At 44.7% G+C, this 24,164-nt stretch overlaps 1 protein-coding gene across 1 annotated transcript in view; it reads right to left on the bottom strand.

Annotated features, from left to right (window-relative positions):
- Window positions 1-24,164, bottom strand: part of LOC148501812 (ovostatin-like) — a 259,021-nt gene that overhangs the window by 63,116 nt on the left and 171,741 nt on the right. Inside the window, exons 19-22 of the mRNA XM_088449994.1 lie at window positions 18,024-18,135; window positions 7,438-7,501; window positions 2,034-2,271; window positions 374-490 (exon numbers count right to left, since the gene is read on the bottom strand). Coding sequence (XP_088306120.1) covers window positions 374-490; window positions 2,034-2,271; window positions 7,438-7,501; window positions 18,024-18,135 — 531 coding nt within the window. The remainder of the gene's footprint in view (window positions 1-373; window positions 491-2,033; window positions 2,272-7,437; window positions 7,502-18,023; window positions 18,136-24,164) is intronic.

Raw genomic sequence — 24,164 nt, 5'->3', positions numbered from 1 at the left:
TACTGTGAGGCAGGAATGCTAACCACTACGCCAATCTTGTTGCCGTTCCTACATTTAGCATCTGCCGTACTGGCAAACATGCCCACCAACTTGCTTTACCTAAGCTGCTTCCTGAAACCAGAGTACATGTGAGTATAACAATTGCACACCGCAAATCACCTAAGCTGAGCTGCATTTGCACAATGGACCCCATCCCCCGCTGCAACCAGGACCCTAGGTGCTAATATAGAATTAGATCTCTTTTGGCTTTCATGCTTACCCTTAAGCGTTTGCGCAAACACCCCTTAAACTGTGCCTACGGTGTATGTGGAAGAATCACTATACACAGCAAAGAAGAGTAAAATGCTGAATAAAAAGATAACAATATGCTCACTTGATCCAGTGGATAAAGCCTGCGCGGTGCACACACCATGACTTTAGTCGCCATCTGACCATCCTGGACAGCAGAAGATCCCTCATGTGGAAGTTTGGTAGAATTCAAGACAATAACCTGAGGACTTGAAATAAAACACGTGAGGTGGAAGCATGGGGCATGACCTCTTTCAGCTGATACAGATGGCGGAACAATGGTAGCAGGACCATAGTGGGGGGTGTATGTAACTGCGCTGGAATGCAGGGTGGCTGAAGGGGGGGACTGATGCTGCATGATTAACCAGTATGCTGCAATGGGTGGGGGCTGGTAGTGGCTGCATGATAGCATAACTGTCCGCATTGACGTTATGTCAGTCTGGGGGAGAGGGGGCTGGCTGGGTTGATTGGGTTTTAGAGGACCCAGCGGCATGCCAAGGGTCCCGAGGGACCAAAAGGCCTGGCCCCTGGGGCAAAAACTGTGTTGCAGTGAAGGGGGGCAGACAGTGCTTTAATGCGGTGGGGGATGGTGATTAAACAGCAGAGGCCAACAGGGCGCTCTCTGCTGCTGAACAGAGGCTAAAATGGCTGCTGGGGTTTCGTGGGCAGGGCCAGGCTGTGGCATATAGCCCGGCAGGAGCTGTAACTGGGGGAGATGCGCGGCCCGGCGGGGGGTGCCCAAGTGACTTATGAAGCCCCCACGTGTGATGGCGCCAGTGAAAGGGACTCGCAGCACCGTGGTTCCCGGCACATGCAGGGGGTGGAGACAGGTGCGGCCCGCGGAGGGTGAGCATCCGGCCTCTGAAGCCCCCTCGTCGGCCAGGCTGGGTGAAGGAGGGGATGCGGAGAGCCTGAGGACCGGGCGCGCGCACCAGGAGAAAAGGAAGGCACGCGCCAGGGGGAAGGTGTGGGCTCGCGGGCTGCCGGAGACGTGTGTCTCGCCTGGAGGGGACTCAGCTACCAGTAAGGTGGTAATAAGCAGTGTGGAAGGGAGTGGGGGGGGGACAGCAGTGCTGGATCATGGTGGAGGAGTGAGCGCTGGGGTTGAAAAGAACACGGTGGTTGGAACAGGGTGTGCCGGGGCATGGTGGAGGGGGGAATGCTGGGGTTGTAAGCAGGGAGGGGGGAGTGAGCAGAAAGGTGCTGCTACACTGGGGTAAGGCTGGATGTGGAAGAGGTTAGTAAAGTTACAGCTAGCAAGAATACAGTGGAGCAGATGACAGCAAAATAAATCAGAAACTGTGATACTCAGCCCAGCCTGGTTCAAAAACTGGAAAAGAGGAAGATTGCTCCCCTCCAGACTATTTATAATGAATAGTAGGGGCCTTGCCCCTTATTACTGCCATAGGCTGCTATTTTGATGGGCACTTTTCTGGCTACGCCCCCTCCTCTCCTTTAACCCCTGGTGAGCTAGCAATATTCCATCACTAAACAGGGTGGTTATCTGTCCTCAAACGTATTGAAGTATTCGGATCTATAAAACAGTAGATCAATGATTCCCAACCTCGGTCATCAAGGCACACTAACAGTCCTGGTTTTAGTGTATCCATGCTTCAGCACAGATGGTTAAATCAAAATAACTAAGGTACTAATTAAGTCACCTGTGCTCAACCTGGACTGTTAGTGTGCCTTGAGGACTGTGGTTGGGAACCCTTGCAGTCGATGATGGACGCAGTGTTACTCACATTCAAGCAGTGCTTATAGTTGTAAACAATTTTAATAGTTATAGCGACCTCTTCTTCTCTGGCAACAATATCAGGTGCCTCAAACTCCAAGAAGAATTTAAATTTCTCGATTGCAGTGGTGCTGGTAGGCTGGATGGTCATGCCAAAACCAGCTTCTTCCGATGTACAAAACGTATCGGCGTCCCACACGGTAATACTGTCTGGGAGTGTCGCTGTTATTTCTGCTCTTCCATCTGAGCTACAGGTGGTACAAACACAGGATATAAAATATTAAGTCAATTTGCAAATGTTATTCATTTAAAAGATTATCACTAGTACAGCCAATGAAAAGTATAGAATACAACAAAAGGTGAGAGAGTCTTTATCTGGCGCCTCTTAGTCCAATGTAGATCAGATGAACAGTCTATAGATTCAAAAAGAAGCGTTATGGAGAAATTGATAAAGGGTTGTCACGAAATGCGTTGGTATTGAGGAGGATACAGACCTGATAGACCTCCACCTCTCTGCTCAAACTGGTGACCTTACCCGGTATTTGTCCACAGTACTTAAGGCACATGAATGCCATCTATCTGGGAATTTTATTTGGCTGACTACGGAACCAGAATATGGGAAATGTGAGTGTCTGTGTAAATTCTAAAGGTGGAAACCGTGTAGAAAAAGCTGCTCCTATATGTTGACGGTTTTGGCCGCAGGATTTAAAAAGGCAGTGATATTAAATGCAAAACGCACTTTGCTTTTATTACAGTATTATTATAACCCCCCTCTAACCTCAATATAGGGAACTTAGGTTACTAACTAGTGCCTCCACCCAAGTATCAGTGGGCGGGATGCAGCAAGGTGAGAAATGCAGATAAACCCTGAAAATGTTGGTTTTACCGTATTTCTTATATATGCCAAGTAGGGGTGAGCGGGTTCGGATTTCTGAAATCCGAACCCCCCCCGAGCCCCCCCCATCCGATTCCGATCTGAGTCAGGCTCGACTTTTCCCCCCTGACTCGGATCTGAAATCGAGGCAAAACGTCATCATCCCGCCTTCCGGGTCTCGCAGGTTTTGGATCCTATATAAGGTACCCGCGTCTGCGCCATTTTCTCACTCGGCTGTGGACAGTGAAAAGGGAGGGTGGGAGTTAGGGCTGGCTGGGCTGTGTAGTGTAGTGCAGTGTAGTGCAAAGTAGTGTTGTGCTGTGCTGTGCTGCGCTGTGCTGCTGTTGTCCTAAGGGGCTGTGTCCACTACTTCAAAGTCCATAGGGGCTGGCTGGACTGTGTTGTGCAGTCAGTTGTCCTAGGGGCTGTGTCCACTCCAAAGTCCTGTGCTGTGTCCCAGTCCTAAAGGAGTGCTATAGTGTTGTCCAGGGGGTGCTCTGTCCATCAGGGGTGCTCTCCCCAAGTGCTAAAAAAAAAATTATTTTTTCTGTTTTTGTGAATTGTGTGCGCAGTAGCCACATGTGCATCAACAAAGTAGTGCCAAGCGTGCGCCTGTGTCATAAGTAAAGGGCCGGCTGGCTTGACCGTTAAAGGGTGCTGTAACCCCCAAAGTACACTCCAAACCAAATAAAAAAATATTTTCTGTGTTTGTGAATTGTGTGCACTGTGCATGCATGTGCATCATCAAAGGAGCAGTGCCATGCGTGTGCCTGTGTCCCATAAGTAAAAGGCCAGCTGGCATGTCCATTAAAGGGTGCTGTAACCCCCAAAGTACACTCCAAACCAAATAAAAAAATATTTTCTGTGTTTGTGAATTGTGTGCACTGTGCATGCATGTGCATCATCAAAGGAGCAGCGCCATGCGTGCGCCTGTGTCCCATAAGTAAAAGGCCAGCTGGCATGTCCATTAAAGGGTGCTGTAACCCCCAAAGTACACTCCAAACCAAATAAAAAAATATTTTCTGTGTTTGTGAATTGTGTGCGCAGTAGCCGCACGTGCATTAACAAAGTAGTGCCAAGCGTGCACCTGTGTCATAAGTAAAGGGCCGGCTGGCTTGACCGTTAAAGGGTGCAAAGTACACTCCAAACAAAATAAAAAAATATTTTCTGTGTTTGTGAATTGTGTGCACTGTGGCTGCACGTGCATCAACAAAGGAGCAGCGCCATGCGTGCGCCTGTGTCCCATAAGTAAAAGGCCAGCTGGCATGTCCATTAAAGGGTGCTGTAACCACCAAAGTGCACTCCAAACAAAATAAAAAAATATTTTCTATGTTTGTGAATTGTGTGCACTGTGGCTGCACGTGCATCAACAAAGGAGCAGCGCCAAGCGTGCGCCTGTGTCCCAAAAGCAAAGGGCCGGCTGGCTCATTTCTTAAAGGGTGATATAACCCACAAAGTGCACTAGTCTCCAACAAAAATAAAAAAATATTTTCTGTGTTTGTGTGCGCCTTAGCCGCACATATATATCAATATAACATAAATGGAGGACCAAACTTTCTCCGATAAAAATAAAATAGGGAAAGATCAAGAACCACTTCCTCCTAGTGTTGTTGCTGCTGCTGGGAGTTGTTCATCATTCCAGAGAGGAAGTAGGAACACCACTACTTTTACTAAACAATTTACCCTCCAACAGTCCTTAGCGAGGAGGATGAAGTACGACAGCAGTCATCCTGAAGCAAAACGTATAACTGAGGCCTTGACTGCTATGTTGGTGTTAGACGTGCATCCAGTATCCGCCATTAGTGCAGTGGGATTTAGACAATTGATGGAGGTAGTGTGCCCCACTGCTGCTCTCATCATTTTCTAGATTCCACCTGCATCCTCAAAGCAGCAGCGACAAGCGAGCGTCTGTCTGTTAGAGGGTGGTGTAACCCTCAAAGTGTGCTCCACAAGCAATAAAAAAATTCTTCTTTTTTTTCTGTCTTTGTGAATTATGTGGGCTGTAGCCGCACCTGCATCCTCAAAGCAGCAGTGACAAGCGTGCGTCTGTCTGTTAAAGGGTGGTGTAACTCTCAAAGTGCTCTCCACAAACAATAAAAAAAAAAAAATGTTCTGTCTTTGTGAATTGTGTGGGCTGTAGCCGCACCTGCATCCTCAAAGCAGCAGCTACAAGCATGCATCTGTCTGTTAAAGGGTGGTGTAACCCTCAAAGTGTGCTCCACAAACAATAAAAAAAATCTTTTTTTTTCTGTCTTTGTGAATTGTGTGGGCTGTAGCCACACCTGCATCCTCAAATCAGCAGCGACAAGCGTGCGTCTGTCTGTTAAAGGATTACATCAGTGACAGCATCCAAGTAGGTATATCAGACAGTCCGTACCTGTACTGTCAGGAAAAAGAGGCAATTTGGAGGCCCCTGTACAAACTGGCTCTATTTTACCTGAGTTGCCCCCCCTCCAGTGTGTACTCCGAAAGAGTGTTTAGTGCAGCCGGAAACCTTGTCAGCGAAAGGCGTAGGAGGTTGCTTCCACAAAATGTGTAGAAGATGATGTTCATAAAATGAATTATCAACTCTTCCAGGGAGACCAGCCTCCAGAATGTACAGAGGGACCTGTGGTTGTGGATTCCAGCAGGGACGAATTAATACTCTCTGAGTATGAGGATGTACACAACACTGAAGAGGGTGAGGAATCGGTGAATGAGGAGGATGAGGACGACATCTTGCCTCCGTGGAGCCAGTTTGTGCAGGGACACATTAATTGCCAGCTTGTTTTGTGGGGGCCCAAATGAACCAATTATTTCAGCCACAGACGTGTGGCAGACCCTGGCGCTGAAATGATTGGTTTGTTAAAGTGTGCATGTCCTGTTTATACAACATAAGGGTGGGTGGGAGGGCCCAAGGACAATTCCATCTTGCACCTCTTTTTTTTCTTTGCATTATGTACTGTTTGCGGCCTAGTTTTTCAAACTGCCATCCTGTCTGCCACTGCAGTATCACTCCTAGATGGGTCACGTGTTTGTGCCGGCCAGTCCTGTCGCTTAGCATAGTCATCCAGCTACCTCGGTGCAACCTTTTGGACATAAAAACACTATTGTGAGGTGTGAGGTGTTCAGAATAGACTGGAAATGAGTGGAAATTAAGGTTATTGAGGTTAATAATAGCATAGGAGCAGAAAAACCCACAAATTCTGTGATTTTAGCTGTTTTTATGCTTTTTAAAAAAAAAATACAGATCCAAAACACAAAACCCAGAACCAAAAACACGGAAGGGTGGTTTTCGCAAAACCAATCCAGATCCAAAACACGAAGAAAGATCCAGATCCAAAACCAAAACACAAAAAACGAAAAGTGGCCGGTGCACACCCCTAATGCCAAGTGATTGCAGTGGGTAATGCCTTCTTCCTCATGGCATTACTCATAGAAACCTATGGGCTTCTTTCTGCAGAGTTCTGTAAGAGGGATCTGATCGGATTCCTCCCAGCAACCACCGCCTCACGCGTGTCCTTCTGCGCATGTTGGAGGGGCTTCTGGGTCATCCATGGATGCAGTCCCTGGCCTTGCCACTCCCTGGAAATGGGGCCGACACACTCGTTCCAGGAATGCCAGCAGTGCTTACCCCCGCACTAAAATGTCTCTGCCTGTCAATCAGGTTGAGGCATAGCAGGGGCTGCGTGCGTTCACCTGGAACCTGTTCCATACATTTGCAAAACGGGTCCAGCACACGCACAGATTCCCGACAACTGCAATGCTGAATTACCCCCTTTAACCTAAATGCTTCTCAAATCCAGGCCCCAGGACACACAGATACCCCTTTCACACTAGCTGCAATAACCCAGGCTACTGTACAGTGTAAAAGGGGACGGTTGAAATAAAATCAGGTCCTGTGACCCAGCATTTCATCCCTGGTTACGAGAAGGGTTGAACACAGGTTCAACCTGGCTCGTGATGCAATGTGAACTGGTAAGCTGGGTTGATGCGACCCAGGTCCTATTGACTGCGTTGGAAGAGCAGGCACATGGAGATGATTTCATCTCTAAGCACCCGCTCAGTGAGTGACAGTGGTGACCTCACTGACCCAGCATTATTGCCGGGTCAGGCCACTAGTCTGAAAGGGATCTCAGCCGGGATGGACGCGTGCACAAAATCCCATATGTGACCAACCATGAAAGTATAAAGGGGGTATAACATTGCATGTTTTCCAAGTATCCTCACAGAATTACAAGTGAAATAATTAGAACCTCCTGTGGATCTTTTAAAATGTATCAGTGATGAATTCACCTGTGCACCAGCAAGGAGATGTGGAAAACGTGAACTTTTAGTGTGTGCCAATGGCTGGATTTGAGAAACCCAGATATAGAGTACAGTGTGATCACTTATATTGTCTAGGGGAGCATCAGATCTAAATACACTCCTGCTTAAAACAAAGCACACAAAAAGCAAAAAAATAAAATAAACCCAATATAACACAATTTTCATGCTGCTGCAAGAACATACCCGCTAAACTTCAGCACTGCATAATATATTATTTGGTGTATAGACTTACCCTGTCATTACTGATTTCCACGCAAAAGACTCATCAAACTTGCTCTGAACTTTGACAGCCCCATCTGAATGTAATAAGAATAGAAAATAAGGGGCTTTAATAATTCAGTTTAAAATTATTTTAAAGGATAATACTATCCCTTATTGTAGTCAATAATATTTCTAAGATGCAAATACTAAAAGTTAGAGACTAATAAGTGCACTGTAAGTGCATTGGAGGTGGGCCTAGGTTATGTACAGTATTACTTGCATTGCAGCACCATTACACAAGCACTCAGTATAGATGTAACTAAACATTTTGGTTCCCTGGATAAGATGGAATCTTGGCACCATAGGAGCAGCCTCCATGGTCCCACAACAGCTGAGCACACAGCAGCTTGTGCTGGGTTGAGGAGACACAGACTAATGCTGACAGGTGAGTTGGCGGACCCAGGCCCCCACCAGGCCACTCCATCAATCCTGGGCTTGGTAATTAGGGCCTGATTCAGCCCCGGTCGCTAAGCTGCGTTCCCTCGCTCTTGCCGATAATCGCACATCTGCGCATGCGTATAAGTTGCAGTGCGCGTGCGCAAACTAGTGTCTGCGATGTGCAATCGAGCGCTCGTAGTACACAGACAGGACGCTACTTTGAGTGACAGTGCCGTTTGTGGGTGGTAACAGGGGAAAGTGCTTGTGAATGGGGGAGGGAATGTGCGAACGCAGGCATGTCTGAACATCAGAACGGAGTTTATTGGCTGTGCATAATTAGCAAAGTAGCGTAATTGAACATGTGACCTGCCTGTATTTCACGCCACTCTGATCGCAGTGCTTGTGGCAGGGAAAGGCAACCCCAAGGGATACTAGCAGCTCCGATGGCTCCAGATGTTCAAGATTAATCCTTCATTTCCCGGAGATGACATGTGTTGCGAGTGGCAAAGGGGCGTCTTTATATACTAGCGTACGCTTCATGCTGTAGCTCGCTAAGACATAGAGGGCATCCTTACGCCGCAAAGAATGATCGCATTATTTGCATACAGGAGACAAATGTTGGTGTAACCTGTATACATGCGGATACTCACAGGGGTATTCAATTTGGAGCGAAAAGTTCGGCATTGTCGCCGATGTCAATTATCCCCGTATTCAGTTTCAGATACTTTTCGCAGGTGCGAAAAGTCTTTGAAAAAAAACGGGGATAACTTTTCACCAAGTTTTACATGGCGAAAAAAAGTGCAGAAATGGGGTTTAGGGGTGCAGGCTTAAAAAAAATAGCCTGCACCCCTGGGTATGCCATTTCAAAATAAACTGTGTCAAAAAAAGTAAAAAAAAAAAAAATTAGGGACACCCCAAAAAAATAATTTCAAAATTTGGGGTAAAAAAAAAAAAGGAAAAAAAATATTTAAAAATAGGGAAATAGGTTCAGGGCTATTCTGCAAATATGCAGCAGTTGTTTTCTAGAATAGATTATTAGCGGCAGGTGCATTTTTGCTGAATTTTTTAAAAAACACTTTAGGGACTTAAAAATATGCTAGTACCCATTTTCATGTACCCCAAATTTGATGGGACCACTTAAAAATTTAAAAAATAACCTAAGTGCTCTTCTGCATCACTTCTTCAATGTCGGGGAAAAACCACATGTCGCGGCTATTTAAAACTCTGACTTTCTATTGCAGGCAAAAAAGGGGCTAACCATAGTAATCCCCCATGTCTGGACAGCTTTAGGGGGGTCCTACAATTTATTCCAAGTAAATCCCATTTTTTTTCGCCGATCCTACTTCGCCGGGTCCCGTTTTTGTAGCTTATACATTGAATACCGGGATAAAGAGGGCGCGCGCCCGATACTTTATCCCAGGAAAATCTCTGATGTGGAGCAAAAAGTCCAGCACGAACTTTTCGCTCCAAATTGAATATGGCTGTCAGTATTATGATACTGCTGAAGTGAATATAGAAACACAGTGTGGTCCCCCTGTAGTCATTGTGGGATTAGTTCCTTCTTTGATATTTGATGTTATATTGGGAAGAGAAGTTTCCCACTCCTGGAAGCTATAGGGAACCCGGTTGGTTACAGATGTAAATAACTCAGACCCTTTTGATTATGTTACAGATACAGTGGCAGTAGGAATGTTCCCCAAAACTGAAATGTTCCCTTTTCCAAGCATGATTGGGGAGTCAGAAAATGATGAGAGCAGCAGTGGGGCACAGAATGATGTACCTCCTGCGGAAGCATACAATGTTGTTGAACCAGTTGACTGTATGCCTGATCTTGAAGAGAGAAAATATATTTTTGCCTCAGAACAGTTAAAAGATCCTACTCTGGTAAAGGCTAGAGGGAAAGTAAAAGTTATTGTGGAACAATTGATAGTTCCTTAGACATATAGAAGAACGGTGTTAGACCTGGCTCATGGTCACCAACCTTCAGGATATCTAGAGATAGAAAAACACTCTAAGAGATTCTTGCTCTAGTTTTCTGGCCAGGGGTCCATAAAGATGTATCTAAATATTGTGCATCCTGCCATGAGTGTCAGTATGATGCTCACAGGCACATTATAGAAGTATGCTTGTCCCATTACCCATTATTGAGGTCCCGTTTGAGAGAATAGCTATGGATTTGGTTGGACCTCCAATAAAGTCTGCCCAGGGTCATCAGTTTATTTTGGATTATGCTACCAGATACCAGGAAGCAACAATATTGCGCTATATGGAAACAAAGACAATTGCCAGGGAACTTGTATGTGTCTTTAGCAGAGTGGTAATGCCTAAAGAAATCCTTATGGATCAGGGTACCCCATTTATGCCAAGAATCATGAAGCAGTTGTGCCACCTGTTTAAGCGTACTCAGATGAGGACCTCTGTGTATCACCCTCAGACTGATGGATTAATGTAGAGGTTTAACAAAACTTTAAAGAATATGCTAAAGATGGAAAGGATTGGGATTATTATCTGCCTGAGCTGACTAAGGGACTTTAAAGTATATGAAGACTTTAAAAGTCTGATGATATACAAGTATATAGTTTTTTAAGGAATATTTGGCACGGTTTGGTAAGGGATAATGGCCCTCATTCAGAGCCGTACGCTCTGAGCAGAGCGCACATTCTGAATGAGGGTCGGGCTCCATTTTCATGGAGCGTCCTCCTGGACGCTCGTATAGCTGTGGGTCACCACCCACAGGCTATACGAGCGTGCATTTTGATGGCCGCGATGGTCATGACCATCGCGACCATCGAAATTGCGAGCCGGAGCCTGCGGTTGAGGTTTTCAACCGCAAGCTCCGGAGTGATTTTGGCTCTATCAGAGCCAAAATCACTCCCACTGACATCACGAGTGATGTCAGTGTGCCGGCTTCTGACGGGAGGCGTTCCCGTGGGAACGCCCCCGTCAGGGAGGCACGCCCCCGGCACGCCCACCAAAGGGGGCGTGCTGTCAATCAACATTGACAGCACGCCCCCTTTGATCGGACACAACGAGCGAAGGAAAGTCCTTCGCTCGTCGTGTCTGGCGCATGCGCACGACGGAGCTCCCTCCATCGTGCGCATGCTCAGTGCAGACCATCGACCCACTTGCGAGCGGACAGCTGCTCGCGAGTGGGTCTGAATCAGGCCCAATGTTTGTTGCTAGCAGAGTGGAATTATATGTCAGCCAGGCATCTTTAGCTTATAAGATAGTTAATGGGAGGTTAATTGGTAAATATATTACCTTTGGGGTGATCGTTTGGACGTAGGGTCCCCGGGGCTACTCTAGCTGCGCCTCCTCAGGGCATCACCACTTAATACACATAGTTACTTTTCATATCACCTTTAATGTTTGTTTTTGATTCATGTAATTTTTTCACATATATATTAAATATTTTTCAACAATTATTAATTAGTCTTACACATCTATACTTTACACTTCACTCTCACCCTTCTTCCTTTTTTCATGTGATGCCTTGGGGGTGTCCTGGGCTGGATGTTTTTTGGGGTGCACTTTGCCCCCGACATGAACCCCTTAGTGTTAGGAACTGCTAGTAACAGAGAAGCCTTGATGTGGCCTAGCAGCTTCCCATGGATTTGCATATGCATGCAACTAATATCTCTGAACTTCTATCACCATATAGTCTTCATGTATTGTTGCAGGGACAATTCAGTGTGCTGAGGAACAATAGGGGGTTAAAATCCCCCACTTTTTTCTACTTGGTATGACCCCTCCCTTTCATGCACCTGTAGAGTACTGCCAGATTGATTGAGCAGCTGCCATTTTCTGTTTGTAGTTAATGGGAGGGGCTTTATTTAGGTATATAAATAGGCAATTCAAAGAGCATTCTCCCTCTTTCCAGTTTTGGATCCCCTCTCACCCATCCGGCTCTTCTATGGTTTGTATATTGTTTAATGTGGTTGGAATTTTAATTGCAATATGATAATTCTCAACAGAAGGTGGTGCAGCACTTCGCAAAGCAGCGCTCCTCGGCAGCCTATTTGGATGCAAGAGTGGTTCGGTGGCATTTCCCCACTGAGAGCGGTGAGTTGGTCACTACCTCAGGGGGGGACCTGGTCTCCATCTTATGGGGGGCTATTGCTAGGCCAATTGGAGGGAGGTGGTACTGCCTAACCCAGTTTGCGCTAGGGCGGCGATCTGCCCCACATTATTAAAATGTATCTATTGGGAGGTAGCGCTGCCTTTTTCTGCCACCATAATAATAATAATTATTAATTCTGATATGATCAATAAAGTCATTGGCTGCGACCCCTTTAATCCAATTTACTGTCTCAGTGTCGTTATTTCTAGTGTTCAGGTTTAGTATCAAGGTGTATTAATAAAACCAATAGGTGACTTATATATATTAGGTGATGAGTCTTACAAGATTGGCAGATCTGTCATTCCTGAAAATGATCTGCAAATCACTGAAAAATATCTGCAATGTACAGTATGGGTGCAGATCGGTGGATTGGGAAATCTTTAAATTGGGGAAAAATCATGGAATCTGTGAATCTTTTTTTTTTGTAATTGCTGATCATACTTACTTACTTTTTTAAACTCCTCTCCAGAGAATAGATGCAGTTTGCTACTTCTGGGGGCAGCACCAGGCTCTGATGTAATTAGGCCCGCCCCCAATGCAGAAAAAAAGATAGAATTTGCTGGTCCGTGAAGAGGGGGCGGGTCTAAATGATGCGGTTTTGTGCCATTTTAGCCCGGCCCTCTTTATACGGACTTGAAATTAAAGTTTTTATCGCCTCCATTTTGCCCAGTAGGAACTGGACAGGATGCAAGAGATCCGACCACTCTTCTGGGGGTGGAGGGAGCTACACGACAAATAGGGTGTCTCCCGCAACTTCCAGAAGAGTAGACAAGTATGTTGCTGATGTACGGGCTCCTTAGCTCCCTATTTGTAATATGGTAGAAGCTGCTGGTATCATATGTTATTTTCGCTCTGTGTCATTTGCACAGCAGGGCTGCATTGGGCGCACCAGCTAAAATGTTCAAGTTCAGAAGGGAGGTAACAGTTAAGCAACTGGTTTGCAGCACCAGCCTCGGCTTTGGGCTTCTGTCCCACCACCCTATTATTTGCTATTGTTGTTATTCATGATAACAATAAAGTTCCATTAGGTTTATTTTATATAATATTGGTTTACTTACTACTTCCAGAAGCTCCAACTGCATCTGCAGAAAAATGAAAAAGATGTCACATTTCCCAACCACAAATAAATGTATCATACGCCCAACCATCTTTTTCAATGGCTCAAGTGCACCCATTTGTGAGCCAACTGCTTTTCCAGGTGCATGCAATCATCCAAGTTCTTCCCCAGGAAAAAGTAAGAAGTGAATGTGCCCCAGCCAATGCACATTTCTAGCGACTGCACTACCAACATACAGTATTGGAAATTAGTGGTCTGCTAAGTGTGGCATTTATACTGTAGCACAAGTTGATGTGCCCTGTAAGGGTGTACAAAGTACCTTGGTCAAAGCCTCTCTCTTGAATAACCACAACCACTAGATGTTGTGGACACTACCCGCTTGGTTCCCAGTTTATGCAGAAGACATCTGATAGAGCATAGCCCCTGAAATTGGTTACACACCCCCTCCATTACCGTGGACCAACCAATCTCTTACAATCCACGATGTAAATTGTGGGTCTATAAAGAGGGGGGGCCGAGCCAAAATGACACAATTCTTATAGAATCTCTGCATATTGGCTGCGCCCCCTACAGGGCGAGTGGGGTGAGAGTGATGTGAACTGGCCCTTCTGTGTTCAATGTAGATAAAGTGGGGAGCCCTGCACACTGCATCGAAGTCTAAAGCTGGCAACACGCATAGCGATATTTTACCAGATCTGACCGATTCCGACGCATTGGAACGACAGATCGTGTAAAATATGGCCAAATCGTGAGAAAATCGTGAGTCCCCACTCACGATCACGATGCGATGCTCGTCCCTGCTGGTCGTACATCGCATTGTCAGATCTGCCCTGCTGTAGGGCAGATCTGCCAATCTGGGATACAAATGCACTGGAGAAAAGTCTGAATGCACGATGGATCGTTTGAAGATTGGACACTGCAAACACCAAATCGTGTGCAGAGCTGCCGAGGAGAGTTTTCAAGGGATATTGCTATGTCTGTGGCCAGCTTAATGGTGTGCTGCAGTATAGAGTAGGTCGCCCCTGACCTAGAAGTACAGAATTGAAACGTTTCTAACTGCGTTCTAGATTTACTGTAAGGTACCTGCAGAGACTATATTAGGACATTAGACAGTTACACTAACTGTGGATACACCACAGCCAGAACTTTCCTATTGTTGATTTGGCATCTGTTTGACACTAAATTGTACACTGTGTAGTCATGGCAACATGAGAACACAATGTACATTATCTAATGCTGATTTTTAAGTACTAATACCATTTGAGAACACTTGTCTAACGTAACACATGAATAAATTATGATCAGTCCTAATAAAGCCTCTCAGTCATCTGTACTTATACAATACATAAATACCAGAAAAGGGCAGAGCGCAGTTAGAAATGTTTCAATTCTATAGTTCTGTGTTCAGAGCTACATGATAAAGTGGTTCTATGTAACTACACAATAATAATCAGTGCTACATGATAAAGTGGTGCTATGTAACTACACAATAATAATCAGAGCTACATGATAAAGTGGTTCTATGTAACTGCACAATAATAATCAGTGCTACATGATAAAGTGGTTCTATGTAACTACACAATAATAATCAGTGCTACATGATAAAGTGGTTCTATGTAACTACACAATAATAATCAGTGCTACATGATAAAGTGGTTCTATGTAACTACACAATAATAATCAGTGCTACATGATAAAGTGGTGCTATGTAACTACACAATAATAATCAGTGCTACATGATAAAGTGGTTCTATGTAACTGCACAATAATAATCAGTGCTACAAGATAAAGTGGTTCTATGTAACTACACAATAATAATCAGTGCTACATGATAAAGTGGTGCTATGTAACTACACAATAATAATCAGTGCTACATGATAAAGTGGTGCTATGTAACTACACAATAATAATCAGTGCTACATGATAAAGTGGTGCTATGTAACTACACAATAATAATCAGTGCTACATGATAAAGTGGTGCTATGTAACTACACAATAATAATCACTGCTACATGATAAAGTGGTTCTATGTAACTACACAATAATAATCAGTGCTACATGATAAAGTGGTGCTATGTAACTACACAATAATAATCAGTGCTACATGATAAAGTGGTGCTATGTAACTGCACAATAATAATCAGTGCTACATGATAAAGTGGTTCTATGTAACTACACAATAATAATCAGTGCTACATGATAAAGTGTTTCTATGTAACTACACAATAATAATCAGTGCTACATGATAAAGTGGTTCTATGTAACTACACAATAATAATCAGTGCTACATGATAAAGTGGTGCTATGTAACTACACAATAATAATCAGTGCTACATGATAATGTGGTTCTATGTAACTACACAATAATAATCAGTGCTACATGATAAAGTGGTTCTATGTAACTACACAATAATAATCAGTGCTACATGATAAAGTGGTTCTATGTAACTACACAATAATAATCAGTGCTACATGATAAAGTGGTGCTATGTAACTACACAATAATAATCAGTGCTACATGATAAAGTGGTGCTATGTAACTACACAATAATAATCAGTGCTACATGATAAAGTGGTTCTATGTAACTACACAATAATAATCAGTGCTACATGATAAAGTGGTGCTATGTAACTACACAATAATAATCAGTGCTACATGATAAAGTGGTTCTATGTAACTACACAATAATAATCAGTGCTACATGATAAAGTGGTGCTATGTAACTACACAATAATAATCAGTGCTACATGATAAAGTGGTTCTATGTAACTACACAATAATAATCAGTACTACATGATAAAGTGGTGCTATGTAACTACACAATAATAATCAGTGCTACATGATAAAGTGGTGCTATGTAACTACACAATAATAATCAGTGCTACATGATAAAGTGGTTCTATGTAACTACACAATAATAATCAGTGCTACATGATAAAGTGGTTCTATGTAACTACACAATAATAATCAGTGCTACATGATAAAGTGGTTCTATGTAACTACACAATAATAATCAGTGCTACATGATAAAGTGGTGCTATGTAACTACACAATAATAATCAGTGCTACATGATAAAGTGGTTCTATGTAACTACAGAATAATAATCAGTGAATAGATTACGTAGTATTATAGAGTGATGGGATACAGGGAGGCTGTTGGCCACAGCATATACTGTAATGATCCCACCAGCTGTTTGTTCTAGGACTTTTGGACAAGTCTTCCATGGTAAATAGCAGTGTTGTTGTGTTGATTTTAGTGGTGGGAGAAACTGATTTTAAACTAATAGGTGATAGTGATGGTCTAAATTAGAAAAAAAAGATCTAAGACTTGCAGACACAGTTAGAGATCTACTTGTTTGCTATTTGTTCACTATAACTTCTACATAGCTCAAACATATAGTATAACGCACTAAAAATGTTGAAATAACTAATATAATAACATAATTCAAAACTAACTGTGAAAGAAAGTGTTTTTTTTCCCATTTCAACCAACCAGATGATGTCATCTTTCTCATTAATTTTTTAAAAAAGAACGCAAATGTCTAATTGGTTGCTATGGGTCACATGACCTTTATTGCTGCTTGTGCACCTCTTGTTTCTACAGTAACACCTGATACAACAAGCTTGCCGTGATCCAGTGCAAGGGCATGTCACAAAAACCTACTATTAGACTAATGAAGAACAATATTATATTTGGAAATGATATGATGTTCGGGCATATTTATCAAAATTTGCATTTTAAATGCGATTGTGATCCAATAATACCTATTAATAACGCAACATTTAATATTGTTACAGGAATGTATAATAATAAAGGTGGCAGGACAGAGACTGTGAGATAGCTCTGCCCCAGCGATGTGTCCGCATAAGGCTTCTGCCATAGTGACAGTATTCACTTCCCGGGGCACATTGCTGCACATGCCCAGTAATGAAGTGCAGAGTGCAGACATAACATACAGCCTGTGAGTGATAGGACACAGGCTGCATGCAGAAGGAAAATACATGTCTATAATAGAAAATAAATAAAATAAAACACACAGGGATCCTGATTGGCTGGCTGCTTCAGCTGATCTGTGTGATCAGGACATTCACTGTACCTCAGCTGACAACACAGCTTAAATTAATGGGGTACAACAGCGGGATCGGTATGATTTACCGCCGCTCATGGCAGCCCGACATGGGTGAAAATCCCGAACGGTGTTTAAGGTAAGTAACCCTAATCTCCCCCCCCTAATCCTAACCCTCCCTTAGGGGTGCCTAACCCTAACCTCCTCCCCAGTGCAAAACCTAAGTCTTCCGGGGGGGGTGCCTAACCCTAACCTCCCCCCATTGGTGCCTAACCCCTTCCCCCCTTCCCCTAGCTGGAACCTAACTCTCCCAGTGGGGTGCCTAACCCTAAGTACCCTAACCTAACCCCCCCGGTGGCTGTCTGCGCCCGGCTTACCTTCAAACGGGATGCCGGGTGTCAGGCTCCAGGCGTAGGTAAAATGACAGGCGTCGGGATTTTGATGCCTGTCATTTATCCGTTGCCGGGATTAGACAGTCGGGAAGCCGGCGGTCAGGATTCCGTCCATCGGCTTCCCGACTACTTCCCACAACAGCAGCCCACTGATCAGAGATCCCTGGGTACAGTAAAGTTTTATTTTATTTATTTTCTATTATAAGCATTTATTTTCTTTCTGCATGTATCCTGTGTCCTATCTGAAATGCAAATTTTAGGGCATGGAGGAGATTTTTATGAAATCTCCTCTAAAAACCCTGTGATACATTTATGTGAAACTAAAACAATGAGAAATTAAGGTAATAACAACTATTAAAAGATTGATACATATGCCCCTTTGTATCTGGTAAATATTCACAAGGGGCTCTTTTTGTTTGTAGTTGTACTATAATTGTCAACCTCATGGTCACAGTCTAATCTTAAATACCGAGTTCCTGACATATTAGCATGTTTGATTTCATAGGATGAGCCTCAATCTTTGTAGCAGAAGATGATCTTACCGGATTTAAATTGCATTGTGGAAATTAAAGGTTGGATGATCGGTTCAGTCTGCTCACCGCACACAACCAGCTTCTGCACACGGAGATCTGTCGCACAGACTATACTAAGGGACTGCAATGCAAAGAGGAGACGGGGGTGTTTAATTTCACAGAAAATGTAGGTTTTAGTTTAGTCAACTGTTTAACTTAAATACTTATAGAATCACATTGCTCAATAGAAATATACTCTGTCCAAAATACTAGTATGAAATATTTAGAGATATTAAATATTCAAATTACATTTAAAATGATGCTACCATCAAACATCCTAGGTGTACTGAAGACGGGCAGATTTCTAGCTCTTGCAGGTACTGCAGTAAACAGCTGTCTCTAATATCCAGGCACAGTCATGTTTTAATGATTTGTACCTGGTATTGTCCCTGCTTTTCAGAAGTGAATAATACAATACCATTTTTTTGTGCTATAAAGGGATATAGTCAGCATAGCGATGCCGAAATCCTGACAGGTCGGGATCCCGGCACCCGTATCCCGATCGCTGGCACCCCAAAGGTAAGTATTGGGGTGTTAGGGGGAGGTTAGAGTTAGTTAGCAGGGTTAGGTATTAGGGGGAGGGTTAGGCATCAGGGGGAAGATTAGGGCTAGGCATCGAGGAGGGAGGGTTAGGATTAGGGTGTGGGGAGGTTAGGTTTAGGCACTAGGGGAGTAGGTTAGAGTTAGGCACCGAGGAGGGGGTGTTAGGTTTAGGGTGTGAGGAGGGGGAGGTTAGGTTTAGGCACTAAGAGGGACGTTAGGTTTAGGCACTGGGGAGGAGGTGTTGGGTTTAGGGAGCGGGGAGGGGGAGGTTAGGTTTAGGCACTAAAGGGTTAGGTTATGGTTAGGCACCGGGGAGGGAGGGTTGGTATAGGGGTTAGGGAGAAACTTACCTCATCTTCTAATGGGTGTCGGGATTCTGGCTATTGGGATGCTGCTGTCGGTATTGTGACCTGCGGCAACCCAATAGCCGGGATTTCATACCCAACCCGCTATACATAGGCGTCTTTATTATGGGTTCAAGGTGTGTGGTGCACACGGGCCCACACCTCACCCCCTGCACCCATAGGTAATAATACTTACCCCTCTGCCGATTCCCGAAGTTCTGCTCCACAGCGCCGGACTGGTGCTGCAGAGCAGCAAACACACACTGGGAAAATGGCGGTGGCCATTTTCCCAGTGTTTTGCGCATGCGCAGAAAAGATGTCCCCGGGAAAGTAGGCACGGGCACCATTTTCCCGGAAACCCGCGCATACGCTGTAGATTCTTGCATGAAGCCAGAATCTACAGCGCTCAGTCCCACGCAGAGCCGTTGACGGAGAGGAGGGGGCCCAAACAGAGGCTGCACACGGGCCCCCTCCTCTCTTAAAACGCACCTGCCGCTACAAATACCTGTCTCTAACTACCTGCGCTGGACATTGGGCCAGATTCATTACGGATGGCTATTGCAATCGCAGCTGCGATTACGCACGCAGATCAATATGCTAATGTTTGCAACCGCTCAGCCAGCATACAGACGCCCTCTACCACTTTCTCACATTCGCAATAACTCACAGTCCTGTGTTTACATCTGTAACATCAGCCACAGCTCAGCCAGCATAGAGACACCCACTACTACTATATCACATCTCTAATACCTCACAGTCCTGTGTATACATCTGTAACATCAGCCACAGCTCAGCCAGCATAGAGACACCCACTACCGCTTTCTCACATCTCTAATACCTCACTGTCCTGTGTATACATCTGTAACATCAGCCATAGCTCAGCCACCACAGAGACACCTACTACTGCTATCTCACATCTGTAATACCTCACAGTCCTGTGTATACATCTGTAACATCAGCCACAGCTCAGCCAGCATATAGACACCCACTACCGCTTTCTCACATCTATAATAGCTCACAGTCCTGTGTATACATCTGTAACATCAGCCACAGCACAGTCAGCATAGAGACGCCCACTACTGCTATCTCACATCTGTAATACCTCACAGTCCTGTGTATACATCTGTAACATCAGCCACAGCTCAGCCAGCATAGAGTCGACCACTACTGCTATCTCACATCTGTAATACCTCACAGTCCTGTGTATACATCTGTAACATCAGCCACAGCTCAGCCAGCATAGAGTCGACCACTACTGCTATCTCACATCTGTAATACCTCACAGTCCTGTGTATACATCAGTAACATCAGCCACAGCTCAGCCAGCATAGAGACACCCACTACTGCTATCTCACATCTGTAATACCTCGCAGTTCTGTGTATACATACAGTATGTAACATCAGCCACAGCTCAGCCAGCATAGAGACGTCTACTACCGCTTTCTCACATTCGTAAGACCTTGCAGTCCTGTGTACACATCGGTAACATCGAGTAACATCGGCCCATCACACAGAATTACAGCAGCTCTGACCTGTCTCAGAAATTGCAAGTCTCGTCGCACACAGCGAGTACTCAAGCTGCATATCGCTGTGGCTAATTTATGCACGCCCATGCAACGACATTCCAACGGACAGGCACACCAACATTTCTCCGACCACTCCCCCGTCACCACCCCCTTTAAATCCCTTTAAAATCAATAAAAATCCATAATAAATTAATAAAAACAGCAAAAATTACGTAATTTTGACCTGTTTACATGCAATCCAAAACTTGAGATTCAGTTCTTAAATCGGAGTTCAGATCTCGCAGCAGGCCTGAGCCAAGACTTCTGGCTCCCGCAGATGGGTGAAGGGAGAGACGACATGACCCACACAGTTGGGGGGACGCGCCATTTTCAACCATGGCCAGGGCGCTAATTAGCCTAGTTACACCACTGAAGACATCAATACAAGCGAAATGCACATGAACATGGACCATTGATGACACAAAAAACTGACCCTTTCATCATAAGCAGCTATGGCGGCAACGATATTAAGAGAAACCACATATCTGATTTCTCCATGGACAACCTTAGAATATACTTTAGAGAAGCAGCGATAACCCCTTATTTCAGCAAAATCAGCAAAAAAGAAGGGTTATCACCACTCTATACAATTGCTTCAATTTTACATTGCTGGCAAGTATATTAAAGCAGTTTTTCACCTTTTAGATGAATTTACTTTATTAGCTTGTGTATAGCATCTGATAAATGTTACTTTTTTTCTGTCATCTCAGTCATTTATATCACCATGCAATGTCATTGTTCTTTTATAGTTTACCTAGAATAGTGTACCTCACAAAGGGCTCTATTTACTACAATCCGCATATTGAATGCGGATTGTAGTGTGATATTACCGAGTGAATTCGCATTGCGAATTCAGGCAATATCACAGGGATTTACTATAAATCCCTTGCAGGGACAGAGCTTGCGATAAAGCTCTGTCCCTGCGAATCCAATCCGCACTCTAGTCGCGGTATTTTCGGAAAAAATACCGCGACTAAGAGCCCACCGACGCTAAGCCCCGCCCCCGGCGCTAAGCCCCGCCCCCCGCGATCGCGGACCCCCGCGACCCCCCCCTCCCCCGCCGCGGCCGCCCCGCGACCCCCCCTCCCTTCATTACACTTACCTGCATCCTCCTGGCCTCCGGTGATCTTCTCCGGGCTTCCCGATCAGGTGATCTCCCATACTGCACTGGGACCCGATCACCTGATGACCGGTCCCCAGTGCACTGTGGGATACCAGCTGACCGGAGAGGAGCCATCACCGGAGACCCGATCACCGGTCCCTGGATTCAGGAAAGTAAAAAAAAAATGTTTAATTTTTTTTTACTTTTTTTTTACAGTATTCAGCTTGCGGTCTGCTTAGACCACATAGCTGATTACTGGTACCGGCTCCCGCCTCTGCTCTCCCCGTTAGAGCAGAGTGGGAGCCCGGTAACCGGGAGAGACCCTGGATAACGCCACCTCCAGGTGGCGTTATTATTACAGGGCTTCCCCCGGTATTTTTTTACAATTTATTTTTAGTAACTGTGGTCGGATCACATTTCCCATTACAGTTATGGGAAATGCGATCTGCTTTACTAAAAATAAGTGATACTGGGGGTTGGAGTAGAATTTTACTAATTCTACTCCAATTGCCCTGTAATAACTACAAGTGAAACTAAAATAATGTGAAAAGGGTGTGAAAACACCCTTTTTCACTTTATTTTAGTAAAAATAATGTTAATAAATAGAGCCCAAAGTTACTCTATTGATTTAACTGTATCCAACCACAACACATATGTATCATACTACAGTGCAACAAAATAAATAACTGTTGTGTTGATGTAAAGACATGGCTAAAATCATGAAAGGACATCAGAAAGATAAAGCAAAGTATTTCATAAAATTTCCCTGATACTGTACAATGAACAAGCTAATAAGTGTGCAAAGTATCTGGGCTGTACCTCTCTGGGGCACAGGCCAGCCAGGGAGGCGCAACCACGACCCCAGAATGGCGCACCCCAAGCCCTCATTGGCATTTGCCAATGCAAACAGGGCATCCAATGGGGAGGGGCCATGTTCCTCATGTCTGGCCACACCCTCTAGACCTGCAGTCCGCCCTCCCCCATTTGGCAGCTATGAAGAACAGTGCGGGGGCTCCTTGACCAGTATTATGCCACCAGCTGCACCCCACCCACACAACTTTCTGTGGCATACTTCAAAGGCGGAATTTGGGATTACCATAGTTGAAAGATGTGAAGTCACTACAAGATTATACAGTATTTAGTACCACAACTTTAACTCATGGTAATGCATTTGGTTATAATTAGAAGTACAAATTTGTTTCACTCAGACTCTATGTACTAGCATGAGCTACATCTGCTTTAGGATGTGTGCACAAGGGCATTTATGGCCTGATTCAGAGATGTATGCAAAGGCGAATTTACACAGACGAGCAATTTGCTATTGTGAATGTGTCAAAGTCGCAAGTATGGAGGGAATCGGTAAGTTATACCACTGGACGTGAGCCTGGCAGATGAAATACTGACGCCGGGAGGCCGGCAGATGGAGCTCCTGATAAGTTAAGAATTAAGGCTATTCCTAACCCTCTCCCACCCCTAACCCTAACCCTTCCTTAGGGGTGCCTAACCCTAACCTCTCCCCCTTGTGCCTAAACCTAAGCCTCCCTCACGGTACCCTAAACCTAAACCTCCCGGGGGGTGCCTAATCCTAACCTCCTCCCGGGGGGTCCCTGACCCTCGTTCCCCCTGCGGCTATCCACCCGATGCCCGGCTTACTTACGATCAGTATGCCGGCCATAAGGATTTCGGTGTGGGGCTGATGATAGGCATCGGTATTTAGATGCCTATCATTAGTCCCATGCGGGATTACACTGTCGGGAAGCTGGCGGTCGGCACTTCGACCGATGGCTTCCTGACTACATACCGCATGGAGAACCCATTTGCAAAGTGAAAGGCAGGTAGTCAGCATTTGGGGAAGGTAATGGGTTGGTTGGTTAGAAACACACAGGCATGTCTAACCGTTTAAATGCCGTTACATGGGTGTACATCATTTAGCCATTGCAATATCTTATGCAGCTCTCTGTGTGTCAGGAGAGCCGCTGTATTTCAGACTGGTCAGACCAGCCACAAGTGCTGCATGGCTGGTCGATGTGCGTCAATGTTACCAATTTTTACGCTGGCACGAGAAGGCAGCAATGGGCGTCCTTATTCCCGGGTAAGCTCTGGAACTGTTAATATATTTTAGCAGCTGCTGTTCGTGTGAAATCGCTGCTGCAATCACGTTAGCGTCCTTCTCTAAACCAGACCCTTAATCCACCTTCAACTTCAATAGGACAGAACGCAGCTCAAATGGAAAAAGGGACTGGAATGAGGTTGGGAAGGGCCACTTTGGACGACACGTAGCGAATACTCCACAGAATGTAGGCGCAGCTTGCAGATATTGTTCCCATCTGTACTCTGCCAAGCCGACCAACACAGGTATTTTTATATTTCAAATGTATTTGCAATGCCGTTTTCAATTTATTTATATACATACAATATATTCATTAGGAACTACTGTGCAGGGCCACTGTACTTCTAAGAGAGACAAGCAGTTAGTTTTCTTTTGAGGCCTTATTTATCAATGAAATTCTGTCTTTAAAACACATGGAAATACATAGGGGGAGGGGCCCTAGATTGC

The sequence above is a fragment of the Taudactylus pleione genome, unplaced genomic scaffold (genome assembly GCF_031769625.1).
Source record: "Taudactylus pleione unplaced genomic scaffold, aTauple2 ptg000502l, whole genome shotgun sequence".
Lineage (NCBI taxonomy): Eukaryota > Metazoa > Chordata > Amphibia > Anura > Myobatrachidae > Taudactylus > Taudactylus pleione.
The sequence above is the reverse complement of the archived record's forward strand: the minus strand, read 5'-3'. Positions and strand labels throughout refer to the sequence as shown.